This window comes from Vicia villosa, linkage group LG6 (genome assembly GCF_029867415.1).
Source record: "Vicia villosa cultivar HV-30 ecotype Madison, WI linkage group LG6, Vvil1.0, whole genome shotgun sequence".
NCBI classification, from domain to species: domain Eukaryota; kingdom Viridiplantae; phylum Streptophyta; class Magnoliopsida; order Fabales; family Fabaceae; genus Vicia; species Vicia villosa.
Window position 1 is genome coordinate 11,208,950 of NC_081185.1, and position 17,759 is coordinate 11,226,708.

Here is a 17,759-nt window from a genome sequence, read left to right on the forward strand (position 1 = left end):
GAGAAGCGTGGAAATTCAGAAGGTACCTGGGCTGGATTTTGAAGAACTAGGACTCGTTCCTGGGGTAGTTATTCCTCCGAAATTCAAAACTCCCGCCTTTGCTAAGTATGATGGAGTCTCTTGTCCCAAGATGCACTTGAGGTCTTATGTAAGAAAGATTCAGCCCCACACTGCTGATAAGAGGCTCTGGATCCATTTCTTCCAAGAGAGTTTATTTGGAACTCAACTCGAATGGTACTATCAACTGGAAAGTACCAACATCCGTACTTGGGAAGATTTGGTTGTTGCTTTCTACCAGCAATACCAATACAATGCTGACCTCGCACCAACTCGCATACAACTACAAAGCATGTCTATGGGACCCGAGGAAAGTTTCAAGGAGTATGCTCAAAAATGGAGAGATCTAGTTGGAAGAGTCAAACCCTCCTTAACTGACAAAGAATTGGTTGATATGTTCATGAATACACCGACTGGTCCTTTCTACAGCCATTTACTTGGAAGCTCCTCGTCTGGTTTCACAGATCTCATACTGACTGGAGAACATGTTGAAAGTGGTATCCGAAGCGGAAAAATTCAGGTGGCTACTTCTTCTGGTACTGTGAAAAAGCCATACAATCAGAAGAATGAATCCAACACTGTTGGGGCAGTCCTGGTCTCTAGCCAGGCTCCAACACAACAACGACAAAAAGATCAACGCAAGCAACGAGGTGGTCAACGTACTTGGAAATCAAAACCCAAGAGGTCATTTACCCCACTACACATGCCATTGGCTCAAGCTTTGCAACACTTGCTCGATCGGAGTCTGATAACTCTACTGCCTCCATACTCAGCTCCTGCCCAAAATGACACATAAATCAGATACTCGGATCAAAAGTTATGGGTTTTTAAAATAAAATAATTTTTCAAAAACGCACAGTGGAACCCGGTTCCTCCCACACAGGAACCGGTTCCTGACTGCTTCCCAAGACTCATCTCTGATTTTTACTATGGGGAACCGGGTTGTCCCTATCTGGGAAACGGTTCCCAACAACCCAGAATTCTCACGCCTTTGTTTTTATAAGGGGAAACCGGTTCCTCCCACACAGGAACCTATTCCTACGTACCTGTGTAACACCCGAGACCGAAGAAGGCGGGGGGTGGTTGCACCGCATGGAACACCTGGGGCCAATTGGGGCTAGGGTGGTCGCCACATCGGAATGAGAGGTATCCTAAAGCCGTGCAGGTATGGGACTGCATGGTTGAAGGAAAGCTTATAAGGATTGATAGGTACACCAACAAGATGCATCTTCTTTTTGGTAGCTCATTCCATAAAAACTCCACAGTTAAGCGTGCTTGACTTGGAGTAGTACTGAGATGGGTGACCATCTGGGAAGTTTCCTAGAAAGCGTGCGAGTGAGGTCAAAGCATGCTGGAAAGACCCGTGTTGGTTTGTGGGGCCAGTCGATCATCTCGAAAGCAGTCTCGGGCGTTACAAATGGTATCAAAGCCAGACCTCTCCCAGTACGATGTGGTTCGAGGACGAACCATGCGGAAGCTGGTGGACATGTAACACCCGAGGCCGAAGAAGGCAGGGGGTGGTTGCACCGCATGGAACACCTGGGGCCAATTGGGGCTAGGGTGGTCGCCACATCGGAATGAGAGGTATCCTAAAGCCGTGCAGGTATGGGACTGCATGGTTGAAGGAAAGCTTATAAGGATTGATAGGTACTACCTATACCAACAAGATGCATCTTCTTTTCGGTAGCTCATTCCATAAGAACTCCACAGTTAAGCGTGCTTGACTTGGAGTAGTACTGGGATGGGTGACCTTCTGGGAAGTTTCCTAGAAAGCGTGCGAGTGAGGTCAAAGCATGCTGAAAAGACCCGTGTTGGTTTGTGGGGCCAGTCGATCATCCCGAAAGCAGTCTGGGGCGTTACAACCTGCACAGCAAAAATTCATAGTTTGACAGCAATATGCTTTACCCCATTCCACCAATTCGGCCACACACGAATATTACTCACAAACATCACCAATTTACACATTATAACACATTTCAAACAAGTTTTAAACATCTATAAACAACATATATCATGGTTATTATCAAAATCATGCCAAATTATGAAGATTCATCAAAACCTAACAAAATTCCCAAACCCGACACTTTCGATTGAACTAAACGACAATCCTAATCAATTCTACTACCCACAATCACATAAGGATTACTAACCCAAAGAATCTCCCCTTACCTTAGAGTCGAATCTTCAAAGGTTCTCTTCCTCTTTGGCTCTTCTCCTTTTCACGTACTTCTCAGCTCCTCAGACTTCTACCCTCTTGCTTCTAACTTTCTCTTTTCCCAATTTCCTTATTTTATGAAAGTGAAATAAAAATGAATATAACTTAGTAAAGGCCTAACCAATTAGCACCCCTCTTTTACTAACATCACACCACAAGCCCAATGGCTCTTATTCCATTCTTCTCCAATTAAATCCAAATAAAATACTAAAATTCCAATTATTTAATTTAAACCCAAATTAAATTAATAAACTGAAATTATGGGGTGTTACACAATGAAATTATATCCTTCATTGGTTAGAAAAATATGAAAATAGTGACCTAAATGTTGTCTGTGTGCTGTGGGAAAAATATTCAAAATAGCGACCTAACTTTGGTCTGTGTGGTATTTGAATGTTATATGAAAAATTAGGTACTAAAGAAATTACAGGTTAAATAGGAAAAACAGCAATTAAACGCTTAAAAGCAGATAACATATTACATCGTGCAAAATGGAAAACCGATGTAAAAAGCTATCTATTACATCAGACATACTGGCAAATCAATGTAAAAAGTGTCTATTACGTTGGGCATACCGGCAAACCGAGGTAAAATATGGTGTATATATATTTTTCTTTAACTCTTGCATTATTTTTCACATCAGACGTCTGAATTCAACCGATGTGGTAGGCTAATTTTTCACATCGGTCCTTGACCCGATGTAAAATGTCTCTGACTTATTACATCACCTGGCTTTACATCGGACCTGTGCCCGATGTAAAAAGTACTTTTCGCCCGATGTAAAAAGTACTTTCTGCACTAGTGTCGAGAAGAAAAATAGCGCCATTTCCGGTTTCTCGCCAAGATCAATAGATTGAGGGAAAAAGTGATACACTTTTCATAACACCTTATGTTACTTCGACACCACAACCGAAATAAAAACATTGTTCCAACAGAATTAAGACACCTTTTCATAGTAGTTCCACCTAAAGTAGCTGATATTACATTTTAAATGAAATGCTTGAACTTATATGAAACATAAATTCTTATGGCATAATTTCTATTTACCTTATTGATATTGATGAAATGACTTGAAATTCTTCATTCAAAATAAAAAGAATAAAACATCATAGTTCCACTGCGCCTCACAATCAATTAACACATAGTCCTTCAAGAAACAAAGCGCTAAAGATATTCATTACATGTTTATTTAGAACAAGACCAATTTCAACTCCACCATTGCCATCTTTGCTATCTCCAAAACCAATTGATAAATCTCTATATATGGACACTATCTCCACCTTTTCTGGCCTTCCATAACCAAAATCATTCATATAAAAACCAAGTCTATTAGACCCACCAACTCCAAAAGTTTCATATCCTTCATTATTTAAAGTATTATATTTATCAAACAAATCAAAAATACTTTCTTCAAAAATTCCATTTTCATTTATCATCTTTATTTTCTCATAAATACACTTCGCTACTACAAAGCACCATCTTCGTTTATGAAATCAATTGGTTGTGTATCAATGAAACTAGCCAATACACAGTTACCAAAATAGTTATTTGGTAATGGAGGTTCCAACCTTGCTCTACAATATATTGCAAAAGCAAAAGCAAACTTTTCTTTCTCTTGTTCAACTTCATGAATAGCTTTTGCTATACAAACAAGTGAATAAGCACAAGTGAGAGTAAATGCTGATAAAAGTTTTAATGGGCTAAAAGGTTTATCCTGCTGGCTGTTGGGAGTTGTCACACTTGTTTTTATCTAGAGGTGTGTGACACTAATTGCAGGTGATAAGAGAGGACTTGGAGAATTCAGTTGAAGACATTATAGTCATGCCTCTAAGCGTATTTGGTAGTCTAGGAAAAATCCTTGACTAAAATTACTGAATATTTGTTTGAATTTGAAGACAATGTCTGGTAGGATGTCAAAACATTGTACATGACATGTGTTAGTTACCAAATTGTGTTAATATTTAGGGTAAATTTTGGTAACTTTCAAGTCTTTTTGTGCAAAGTATTAGTATTTCATTTTCATTTGGTATATATATATATATATATATATATATATATATATATATATATATATATTCGTATATTTATTTTATCGTCGAATAGTTCTTATCTGTGCAATTTTTGTTGAAATTTGTAGTTTTGCTGGATAGATGGAAGCTTGAACCATGGAAAATGATTAGAAGACATTTCAAGACCAAAATCTAGGAATTCTGGAAAAAAGGTACTGCGCTAAGCACGGTAGTATCGCGCTAAGCGCGGTTTTGAGGAAAAGATGGAAGTTCTGGCAGAAACTTCCGCGCTAAGCCCGGTCTAGAGCCCGCTTAGCGCGGTTGGGCGGTTTAGCTTTTTTGGGATAGCGCGCTTAGCCGGCTTCATGGCACTAAGCGCGGTCTGTGAATTTCTGTTTTTCTATTTAAGGAACAGAACAGAAATTGTGAGGGGTTAGAACATTTGGAGAGCCAAGAAACCCTAATTTCAGTATTTCAACATAGAATCGAAGAATCGGAGCATTGATTGTCGAGAAATCACCGTTGATGCTTGCTATTTTTCCTTCCTTCCTTCTTGTGCAAGCTACCATGTCAATGGATAGCTAAACACTTTTGGTGTCAAGGCTTTGATGTAATCCTCCTTACTTTTTGTATGTTTTTCTTATGAACATTGTGTATGAACAAGTTATTAATCAATATAGATGATCTAGTTTGTTTATTTTTGAACTTCTATGGTTTAAATGTTTGTGAAATACAATATTTCAATCTTGATCTAACTCTATCATCTATCAAACATTAAGTCTAGACATAGAATTTATGGTTGATAATCACTTTGTATCGGTTTATAAATTTTATTTGTATTGTTCAATCAGTTGAGAAATCGTTGGTTGAACAATAAGGTAAATCTTGCTATAACGTTGCGGAAACGAACGGTACAGACGAACGATACGTGAAGTATTGGTTGATAACGAATTCATACGCATGTTCGTAGGAAGACATACAATTTTAGGTCGATTTAATCAAGTCTTGATACTTTTCTTTAAACTTAGAACTTTCCTAATTTTACTCTTTGCTACTAAATTTGTGAATGATTTTTACCAAACCAAACCCAAAGTAACTTTAACTCAAGACAACATAAACTATAGAACGGCGGTGATATCGCACCAATCCCTGTGGAAACGATAAACTAAAAGTACTCCAATATACTTTCAAAAACATGTTTCGCTAAGCCTAACATATGAATACTGTAACACCCCATAAAATTCTTTATTTAATTTAATTAATTTTTTATTAAATATTAGAATTAAATTGAATTGTTTGAGAATATGGATGAAATAAGGCTAATGGGCCAGTGTTGCTAGTAGCAGTTGGGGGGGGGGTGTATCAGTTGCAAAGCCCTTTTCTAAAATAAAGTTATATTTTCATAAAAATAGAAAAGAGGAGTATTTTGTGAAAAGAGAACCAAAAGTGAGAAGAGAAGATTGAACGTGAAATTGGGAGAAGAGCAAGTGCGAAGAGAAAGAGCATCCAAGAATTCGACATCGAGGTAAGGGGGGATTCTTCTCATTAACCTCTATTATGGGTATTATGAATGATTCGATTGAATTCGCATGTTAGGATTCCGAATTGGATTATATGTCGGTGTTTGGGGTTTTGGGATTTGTAGAACTTTAGGTTCAATTATGATGTATGATGCAATTGAGTTGTTGTGAATGATGTTTGATGTTGATTACTGATGTTAATACCTGTTAGAAGTATGTATAAATGTTCATTTTCGTGTTGTGATGAGATTTTGGACGTGTTGAGATGATTGGGTTCGCACTTGGGATGAAAACAGTGCTGCAGAAAAGTGATTTTTTCTGCTATATCAGTAATGTAACCGGTTACATGAGGGAAGTAACCGATTACATGGTCTCAAACAGGCGAAGAACTGCATTTCGCGATGATGTAACCGGTTACATCATTTAGGTAACCGGTTACCACTGGGCGAAATTGAAAAATAAAAGTTACTGTCAGTGATGTAACCGGTTACATCATTCAGGTAACCGGTTACCACTGAAGCTTTTTGGAAAAATACTCATTTTAAATATCCGTAACTTTTAAACCGTTAATCCTTTTTGTACGCCGTTTCGAGTACCTGGTAGATGAATTAATGCCCTATTTTATGATGTATATTAGGGGATTATAATTTAAAAATCATTTTGTTGGTTTTGTGGATTGTGTTTGGTGATCGTTTGAGTAATGGTACGAACATACTATGCGGTGTTTCTAGCTATTACGATTGATGAGATGATAATATATTTGTGGTGTTAAATGTATTATGTCGTAGTGAATATCAAATGGTTGTGATATTATTATGCTTGTATGTTGTGATATGAATGATTATGAATTGTTGGTGGATGTAAATGATGAGCATGTCGTGGTTGATGCATGCATTTCATAATCATGTTGTGGGCTGTATCCCTTATGGTTGTGGGACAGCGGTAGCTAATTCCCATTGTGTGGAATTAGTGAGAGAAGTAGCCGAATCTTTATGGTGGTGGATCGGTGAGATGGGTTATCCCATGATTGGTACTACATGCATTAGTTGCATTGCATTAGGTTGTTGTGTATAATTGTAACATAGATGGAAGTTGTCTAATGTTGCAATTTGTGTGTATTTTGGTATGAATGATTGTATTTGATAAATGTTGCTATGCGATCTGAATATAATTGATTTGGGTGAATAATGTATGGATGAAGTTGTATTGTTTATATTCCTATAACATTTGTTAATGCGAATGAAACTCACCCTTACTGTTGTTATTTTTCAGATTGAGGAGTAGCTTGTGTACTTGGTGAGGATTAGCTCGTCAAGTAGTTCATTAGAGTCAGTTGGGTTTGTGTCATGCTCTGGTCGTGTAACACCGGGAACGTTATTTTAGAGTTGGCTGATAAACTTCTGTTTTGTTTATGGTTTATGGTTGAATTATGAGTCTATGACTCCGGTTGTTTGATTATTCAGTTGTTAAGAATATTCCGCTGTGTTAACATGCTACCTGAATAATTTTGGTTTATCGTTCCTTATATGGCATGACATGAATGTTTATTTATTTTATTGGAGTTGTAATGCCCTTTCTCATGTTTTACTCTGATTTTTGAAAAATTTTCCGCGGGGTTTAGAAGGGTGTTACAAATACCATAGACTGTGCAGTCAGCCACGTGTGAAAAGAAAGTCTAGAAAGTGTTATTGACTGCGCATGTGCATGCATTAGGACTAAATTATCTAGAAGATATAGTCCAAGCATAATAAAGGCATTCAAAGCCTTGTTGGACGGTACACATAGATTGTTGGTGGTATTCTCTCCTCAAATAACGCTATCCTTGACCAGAAGTGTCACATTCAAGGAATCGTTATTACCCAAGCAAAGGATCAGCTATTTATAGAGGCTATTTTTCTTCACACAATGTGAGTGTGTTTCCGCTGATTCCGAATGGGATTATTTCGGGTATGGGAAAGCTGTGCCTGGGTCTGGTTTTGTGAAGGCCTCCTTTATCAATTTTCGGCCAAAAAGGGGGAGAAAGGGTTTGCTACTCAGATGTTCAGTCAGGAGGTTGTATTGCCAAATACAGTTCAAACATGTCGAATCATATGTTCTATCATAAGTAGGTTTGGATTGGTTTTGTGACTTGTGATATGAGTTATGAACACAGTTGTGACATCTGTTCTGAGTTAGCATGGGTGGTGGTTAATTTGGCATCAGGCTTCCGGGGTTATCCCTGATGGATCCTTGGTTTTTAATTCAACTATAGGTGTCGGTCCTCTTATGCCACCATTGGTCTTCTGTGAAAAGAATCGGTTCCTGGGTTGAGGGAGAGTGTAACCCATCTTATTCCTCATGTACACCAAATGACTATTGACTCTAAGGTTCTTGTTCATTGATGTGAAGGTTTGTCCTGCAATGGAGCTCATGCAGAATGCTGGATTGAAGATGTTGAACAAGATGTCCCGACATCATAGCTAAAGACTGAATTCATCCACAAGTACTGAAGTCTTCTGCACAGTTGTTGAGATCTATTGTACTGCTATTAGTAGATGTTACCTTGGTTACGTATGTAACTGGTAATTTATTTAGTTATTTGTTTTAGCCAAAAATTTGCCAAAGGGGAGATTGTAAGTTCTTTTCTTTTAGGATTGGCTTAATTTTTGTAAAACAAATAATGACAGCGATAATGTAATGTAAAATAGGATGTAAACCTTACAAATAGAACACAGGTACAAAACAGGTACATCAAGAAGATGTCCTATGAGATGTTGAAACATGTTCTGGAATAACATGTCCTATGGAATAGCTGTTGACATCGCGCTTGCTGAGCTGGATTAATGAGATTCAGTTTCAATTTAACAGATGCTGAATATTCTATGAATATTATACAAATCATATAAGGCGTTATATGTTTAAAAGGTATGAAGAATCAATCAGAATATTTGACAATTATACAATTTTATATAGTTTCTAAATATTGAGATATTTTAGGAAACTAAAGATTGAAGACCTTGTTTGTAGCAGAAGTTACTACTATCTTGTAATTGCAAATTAGCTGTGATTGAAGGCTCAAATCCAGTTGGGTATAGGTTATAAATAGAATGGTTTGTAACCTAGAAAATAAGCCAGCTGAAGTATATCAAGATGTAATCATTAGGGCTAGGTTAAGTGAACCTCCCAGGTTGTGGGAAGGTCACTGTAATCCTCAAAGCCTGTAGACAAGAGGAGTACGTATGTTCTTGGAGGAAGCTTTGAAGTAACTCCAAGTTATTGTTATTGTTCTTAGTCAATAATCATGGCTAGGTATTGTCATGAAAGTATGTCTTCCAAAACTAATTTTCTGTGTGATCAGAATGTTGGTGATTAGGTCATTGTTACAGATCCTGGGACTGGAAACCTGTGCAACATCACTGAGGTGATTGGGAGTGGGATGAAGATATTCCATATCTAGAGAGGATCTAGATAGAAGGTTCAATGGGTAGGGATTAAGTGAAGATATGTAAATGGGGGAGTTTAGCTTTGAATTAATACTGCTGATAGTGAACTTCATTCCTGGCTTGGTATGCCCCTAGAGTAGGTGTGTCTGTCACCGAATTGGGTAAACAATTTCTGGTGTTATTTATCTTTTTAGTATGTTATACCTTGCCTGAATCATTAATGTCAGATCAGATGTGTCGACATCCTTATAGGACATATGGGTCTGCTGCACCAGAATTTCAAAAATCAACATTGATTTGTAAACTAGATTTTATACAATGCCATGAGCAACAAGTATACATACAAAATGAGTAGACTTACATACAAAACCCGAACAAATGATGGTACAAATAAAATATAGAAGAAGATGAACAAGAATCTCTCGGTTCGTCAATTTCGATTGAAGCAAACCCACCTCTGATCATCAAGATGCAACCCCAAATGTTATTTTCTAAGCTCTAACATCAAATAATGAAGTTGAGAAACAAAAATCCCAAAACCATCCACCAAAAATCTATTCAAAAACTATAAATACAAGTTTATGTACAAACAAATTCACCCGGCGCCTAAAATATTCGCTCAGCGAAATGTCACTTTATTTCCAAAATGCAGCGCAAACGCCAAATTTGCCTGGCGACCAAAAATTCGCCTGGCCACCAAAAAATTCACCTGGCGGAATTGACAAATTTGCATGGCAACCATAAAGCATGGAATTTGCTCGAGCTCGCCTGGCAAAGTTGACAGCAAAGAGAAAAAGTAGTTCTTGTTTTCACCACAACTCGAGAACCGTAACTCTGATTTACGCCCGATCGGAAGCTTTTGAAAGCTTACTTAGTGCTTTATATTAAAATGACTAAAAATAATTGCGTGAACACCCACAAAAAGAAGATAAAACAATCAAACTCAATGAAAATTACATGATAATGAAATATATACACTATAACATAAACTATACCAAATATACATTAAAGTTAAGGTTTATTGATGAAAAGCAAATGAATTAAGCCGATGAGTGCTAATTATTCACACTCAAATTCACAACGATTTAGCAGTCAACAGTTTACATATAGATTCTACACTAATCCTATTAAGGAATTAGCGTGGAATAGAAGACACAAAACCTAGCACTCTAAAAATTACAAATGTGAATGCTTGGATTCCCAAGCAGGTTGTGTCCTCCTTATATAGCATAATTCTTCTAGGCTTTTCTTCATAGATTTGAGATTTGATTTCATCCAGGAATAATAATGATTCTCTTGGATATTTGATTTGTTCCTTGAATATCTCCGACAAAAGATTTGATTTGATATTATTGTTAACTTAATAACAATAAAATCTAATCCAATCTTTGATTAGAGAATCTTCTAAAACGCAAAAACCAAGTCCTATTGCGCAAGGCCCAAATGTCGAGTAACATGTTAGGACATTAGGTCAAGCATGTGTCCCTTCAGTACCTCCATACAACTTTAGCAAGCTAGATAAAATTGAAAATTTTGATTGCTTCTTCCATGTTGTTGTTTTGAAAAATGCCACCAATCCAAATGACCATTTTACAAAGAACTTCAATATGTCAGAGTTTAAGCATAACAGCAACAACAATCATTAGCATCAAGATTTGATTCTTACACATAATCCATTCAGATGCTCCATACCAAATAGACAATACAACATGCAATCATTCACAGAATTAGTCATGCATGTACCTAATTAGTGCATAGTTAGTAGCATACAATCTTACAAACTAACAATCACTAGTTTGCAATCATTCAGAACTTAGTCAAGAACGACACAAATTGTTAGTAGTTAATGATTAGGATATGTAAAATATACTAACACAAGCAAACTAACTTTCATATCTGTTTGCACAGATGCAAGAGCCAAATGTCCTACTCGATGCTCCAACATGGAGCACAACATTATTACTTTCTGAATAGTCAGTACTAAACAACACCAGTTTTACCTACACATAGCAGATGCACAACCTCTCCTTATTAGTCCCCCCCTTTTTCCATAATTTGGTAAAGGGTTAGTACTTCAAAGAAGTCAGCATGTACAAAAGATAGCATGCACAAGGTTAGTCATGTAAGGTTAGTATGTTAGTAAATACACAACCAGATTATGAGAAAAATCACTAGATCAACATCAAAATTTGCACAAGCATCATTACATAACGCAATCTCTAAAAGATATAGAGTTCTTATAGAAAAATAGAAGAAACATGCCCCGAATACAAGGGATAGCAAAATTACCCCTTCAACCACCAAAAGGTCTTCAATCTTCATCTCTGTAGTTCTCAAGATCTTCGTCTAATTCAAAATCACTTACATCCAAATTTATTAGGTCCTTCACAATAGTCTCTATCTTCTTTATCTTTTCAGGGATCAGATTCTTGATAAGAATCTTCTTATAGCCTGTTCCATCAGTCAGCTCAACAAGTGAGATATTATTCCTAACTTCTTGAGCTTCATTGGCTTTGTTCAACAACAACTCTAAAATATCAATAACCTCCTTTGAGGCCTCAATATCTTGGACAAGTTTGCTCCCATTGGCTTGATTTTGATTCATGTTGAGAGAAGGATTTGTAATATGAGAGTAGGATAAGGAAACATGTTTGTTTGTCTTGCTAGTAACGCCAGCCCAGTTATTCCACTACTAATATCATTTATTTTTTAATATCTTTGGCTTCAAATTTTTTGGCTAGCATTTGTTCTATTTTGCGATCCTTCAAGAAAAACATATACTGTAATTCAGAGCGTAAGCATTATATTTACTATAAGGCTTGAAGCATATCAAATTAATAGTCAGGTTCCAATAAAACTTATACATTTGGAGGAGATGTACGAGTTATTTGTATATAAGTTTGTGAATTTTTGTCTTTTCTTTCTAAATAAATCTTCATGCTATTTTTTTAAAACCAATGCAAATTTCCTTCTGTATGACTATAATTATAAAATCTAGAACTGTAGAATAAAATGGCTGAATAGTATTGCGTATAAAAATTATATTTTAAAAATACAAGGGATTTCACACTGGTTATTAACACAATTGATGTAAAAGTGGTTCTATAACCCCATCCCCTTGATTAATAATCTCAACAGAGGGAGAATTGAAGGATTTCACTTCGGTTCACAGTCCATCTAATGTAAAAAGTGAGAGATTTTCCTTCAGTTAACCTCCAAATCAAGAAGAAAAGTGGCACACTTTCTAGTTTCTCGCCAAGACCAATAGCTTAAGGAGAAAAGTGACACATTTTTCATAACACCTTATGTTACTTCGACACCACAATCGAAATAAAAACATTGTTCCAACGGAAACAAGACACCTTTTAATACATTATTTTTCTTTTTCTTCTTCGGTGTGGTTTCTACAAGGTAGCTCGTATGCAAAAGGAAGGTTGGACGAAGGTATCGTACTCAAAACCACCAGGGGCAAGATGGGACACATTTCCATTTGGCGGAAGGAACCAGAATGTTGCGCACGTCGCAATAACGTCTATGTATGTCTCTGAGTTCCCAGTGGAGTACTCTACGAGGAAATTATTTTAGTTGTTTGGGTGTGCTGGGAACATTGTGGAGGTTGCTATCTCTCCCAGGAGAAACAAATTTGGAAAGCGCTTCGGTTTTGCGAGGTTTACCGATGAGGGAGATGCGAGGTTGTTGGTTGTTCGTCTGGATAACATTATTATTGCGGGTAGGAAGATCCATGTAAACTTACCCAGGTTTAAGAGGGCTATGTTTGGGGAGAAAGGAAAGCAGGGAGCAGGGGGTACTGATTCTTTTATCAGGACAGCGATTCAGGGTAACGGGAGAAGCAATTTCAGGGAGGTGGCCGCTCAAAGGAGTTTCTCGGTTTCTTATGCTGATGCAGTTAACTCCAAGTCTGCAGGGCACGAACGCAGAGAACATGAAAATTATCTTTTCAAATTCCAATCGGATAGTAGTATCAGAAGTAGGTTTGAGAAAGCGTTCGTGGGTAAGGTGTGCATTCCAGGGTCTGCACAGAGGTAGAGAAGTGGGATGTGGGGAAGATTGATAAAAGAAAGGACGCGTGGTATAGAATTTACAGAGTTCTTGCCCATATTTGGAGCTCCGATTTTTTTGTTGCTTTGGCTGAAGTCTGGGGTAGGTTCATTTGTGTTGACGAGAACACCTCAAAGGGGGAAGCTTTTGACGTAGCTAGAATAATGCTGAACATTCCTATCTCAATCATTGTTTCGGATTGCGTCACGGTGAATGGAGTGTCGTGCAATTTGTATGTTAGGGAAGACATTGCAGGGATGTTTCGTTCGGTTGCAGCAAAACAACCTTCTTTGTTTTCTGAAGGAGATTCCTCTGAATCTGAGTCAGATTGGCAAGATTTTAATTTGGATACGGACAAGGTCGGGGACTCGGTTGGTTCTGTAGATAGTATAGAGCAATTTTCTTCCAAAGACGTTTTAAGTAAGGGAGCAGGTGTCTCTAAAGGCTTGAAGGAAGATGGGATTGGGATCGAAGAGCTTAATGCCTTGAATCTGACACTCATAAAAGCTAACCGTGGTTTGTTTGAAAATTATTTAGCAATTATTAGGAATTCCACAATAGACAGTATTACTGAATCACGGCCCAGCTTTAGGCATGATGCTGTTTGTCCAGTAGGAGAGTCTGGCCAAATTGTTGTTAAGACTGGAGGTAAGGCAAACAGGAAGGGTTTTCACATTTCTTCGACAGATTTGAAGGATTCTATAGAGGAATCCAGCTCCATGGCGGTTAAATGCATATGGGGTAAGAGCGGAATCAGTAGCGGAGGAAAGAAGTTGAGACTGATTAATTTAAATGCGAAGGAGGGAGTTCCCGCAGGGGGCTGTATACTACCAACAGTAGGGAAGAAAAGGTCGGATAAGGGCATTGTTCAAAGTCAGCCTATTTCTCTTAGAGGGAAGAAATTGAATTATAATAGTAAAGGGAAATTGGCGCAGGGAAAATCTGAAGGGGCAGGGAATAACGTTAGCGGTAGTTATTCGGCGTGTTTTGGAGATCAATCACAAGATTCGGATATCAGAAGAAACAATGGTAGGCAATGGGATTTTTTAAAAAGGGATATGGGAGATAAATTATGGGCGGCTATTGTAGCTTTGGGGGTGGTCGATGTGGAGGGTCGACATAATCTTGATAGAAGGAATAGAAATATGATTCATAGTAAGGAAACCGAAGAGGAAGGTAAGAAGGAGTTCATACATAATGTGCAATGATTATAGGATCATTAAACATTAGGGGGGCGTGAGTGCACTCAAAAGAAGGAGGATAAGTTCTTTCATTAACAGAGGGAAAGCAGACATTTTTCTTATACAAGAAACCAAGGTGACTAATATGAGCGACGAGGTGGCTTATAGTTTATGGAGATCCCCTGAGATTGGCTTTTCTAATTCTAATTCGGAAGGAAGATCGGGGGGGATAATTACTTTATGGAAGAAAGATAGGATGGAGGTTATATATAGTTTCAAAGGTGATGGTTTTTTGGGGATAAAGGTGAGATGGAAGGAAAATCTTTACTCTGTTGTGAATATATATTCTTCTTGCGATATTTCCAAGAAGAAATCCACGTGGGCCGATTTGCTTGTTTTGAAGAGGAAGTTGCGATATGGAGAGTGGATAATGGGAGGTGACTTTAATGCTATTAAGAACGGGAGGGAGAGGAAAGGAAAGGCGATCATGGTTAATAACAAAGAAGGCGAGCTTTTTGAGGAGTTTATTTTCTTGAGTGATTTGGTGAAAAAGTTCTCTTGGTTTAGCGGTGATGGCAAAACGAAGAGTAGGATCGACCGATTTCTTCTATCGAGTACCGTGGTAAATAGATGGGATGTTATTGGTCAAATGATCGGGGATAGGAATATTTCGGATCATTGTCCGATTTGGATTATGTTGGATAACAAAAATTGGGGACCAAAACCGTTCAAATTCAACAATCAATGGTTTTCTTCGGATGCTTTTATTCCTTTTGTGGAAAAGGAGTGGAGAAGCTTGGAAGTTCAAGGAAGAGGAGATTTCATCCTAAAGGAGAAGCTAAGACTTTTTAAAGATAAACTCAAGAGATGGAATAAGGAGGTGTTCAGGAAGATTGAGTTGGAGGTAGAAGAAGGAGTTCATGGTATCAATGTCGCTGATGAAAGGTTAGATTTCACTCCTATTTCTTCTTCCTTTGACGACGATCTTGTCCGTAGAAAAGAAGCTTCTTCTAGCTTTTGGAAGAAGTTAAGGATTAAAGAAAATATGCTTTTACAAAGATCTAGAATGACTTGGCTTAAGGAGGGGGATTCGAATAGTGGTTTCTTTCATAAAAAGTGATGAAACAAAGAAGAAGAAGTAATCATATTGGTCTGATTCTTTCTACGAGTGGTATGGTGGAAACGGTGGAAGATGTTAGGGAGGAGGTTTTTTCTCATTTTGAGGGAAATTTTACCGAATTGAATGGTATTAGACCTTTGTTGGATGGAGTCCCTTTTAAGGCCATTGGTGGGGAGGAAGCGGAGGAGTTGGAGAAACCTTTTCTAGAGGTGAAGATTAAGAAGGCGGTGTGTGAGTGTGGAGGAACGAAGAGCCCGGGACCCAATGGATACTCTTTTCTCTTTAGTAAGAGGTGTTGGCATATTATTAAAGAAGACGTTATCAATTTTTTCAACTATTTCTTTCTAGGTAGTTCTATTTCAAAGGGAATCACTTCTTCTTTCTTGACTCTAATTCCGAAGTCAAAGAATCTGATTGGGTTGGACGATTATAGACCGATTTGCTTGGTGGGTTGTTTATATAAGGCGGTAGCTAAACTTTTGGCGGGTAGACTAAAAATTATGCTAAACTCTATTATCTCTCCTTGCCAAAATGCTTTTGTTCTGGGTAGGCAATTACTAGATGGTGTAGTAATGGCTAATGAGGTGGTGGATTTTACGAGGAAGGAGGGGCGCAATTGTGTTCTCTTTAAGGTTGATTTTGAAAAGGCTTACGGTAATGTCGGGTGGAGTTTTTTAAGATACATGCTTCAAAGAATGGGATTTGGGGAAAAGTGGAAGAGGTGGATGGAGCTTTTGGTTTTCTCTAGCAATATGTCGGTCCTTTTTAATGGAAGTCCAACCAAGGAATTCAAGGTTTCTAAAGGCCTAAGATAAGGTGATCCTCTTTCTCCTTTTTTATTCGTTTTAGTGGTGGAAGGTCTAACGGGTCTTGTGAAAAAATCCATGCTTTTGGGGGATTTTCAAGGTTTTTCTTTCAACGAAAGTTGTAAAGTGGACATCCTCCAATTTGCGGACGACACTTTATTAGTGGGGAAGGTAATTGGAAATATGTGTGGGAGATGCGCGCGGTTCTTCGGGCATTTGAACCTGTGCCGGGCCTTGGTATCAATTATCACAAGAGTAAATTGATCGGTATTAACACTAACCCTCATTTCTTAGAGGCTGCTTCCCATTTTCTTTCTTGTAGGTTGGAAGAGAGCAATTTCCATTTCTTGGGAATTCCGATCGGGTCCAATCCGAGGAAGGAAGCTTCTTGGAATCCTCTTTTACAAAAGATGAGAAATCGCTTGGAAGGATGGACGAATCTTTTCTTGAATTTGGGAGGTCGTATCACTCTTCTCAAATCCATTATTAGCTCTTTGTGCATTTTCACTATGTCCTTCTATAAGATGCCTAAGAAAATGGTGAAAAAATTTACTAGTGGGGAGGGGTGGAAGATAGAAGGTGCATTCACTGGAAAAAATGGAGTGATGTTACTTTACCACTATCTAGAGGAGGGTTAGGTATCAAGAAATTGGAAATGTTTAATTTGGCTCTTCTCAATAAATGGAGGTGGCGGATTCTTCAAGGCCAAAATTCTTTGTGGTATAATGTGTTAAAATCGCGTTATGGTGACTTATCTTCCAAAGCTTTCGGCATGGATTGTAAGGTAAAAGTTTCTATGTCTTGCTCCGTTTGGTGGAAGGATATTCTTAAGATTAATTCTTCTTCTACTCCTTCTTTTTATTTGAGTGATCCTATTGTTGGGAGTAGTAGATTTATTATTCGCAATGGTTATAATACCCCTTTTTAGTATGCTATTTGGTTGGAAGACAAACCTTTATCTGAGGAATTTCCAGATTTATTTCTTGTTTCCCGTTTAAAGAATGTGTCGGTGGCGGCTATGGGGGGATGGGTGGAAGAGGTGAGGAGGTGGGGAGACTTCGATTTACCCGGCGGTGTTGTGGAGGACCCGAAGTTATCCGCTCAATTATTGTCTTTGAAGGAGCGTTTGGAGGCCTTTAACGGGTGGGCTTTAGGAAAAGATACCGTGGTTTGGTTCGGAAATTTGGAGAGGGAATTCTCGGTAGCCTCTTGTTACGATTTTTATGAGAAGACTAGCTTTCCGTATGGCCCTCTCATTAATCATATGGAAGCGTTCGGATTTTTGTGGAAGACGGAGGTTCCGTTCAAAATAAAGGCTTTTGGTTGGAGACTATTTCATAATAGGCTTCTGTTGAAAGATCTTTTGGTGA

At 38.0% G+C, this 17,759-nt stretch overlaps 1 protein-coding gene and 1 pseudogene across 1 annotated transcript; one reads left to right on the plus strand and one right to left on the minus strand.

Annotated features, from left to right (window-relative positions):
- Positions 1 to 3,402: 3,402 nt before the first annotated feature.
- On the minus strand, positions 3,403 to 11,828 carry LOC131613192 (phenolic glucoside malonyltransferase 1-like; annotated as a pseudogene).
- A 2,780-nt stretch (positions 11,829 to 14,608) lies between these two features.
- Positions 14,609 to 15,583, plus strand: LOC131613193 (uncharacterized). The gene has a single exon (XM_058884883.1). The coding sequence runs from the start codon at positions 14,609 to 14,611 to the stop codon at positions 15,581 to 15,583; it is 975 nt and encodes a 324-aa protein (XP_058740866.1).
- The last annotated feature ends 2,176 nt before the right edge of the window (positions 15,584 to 17,759 follow it).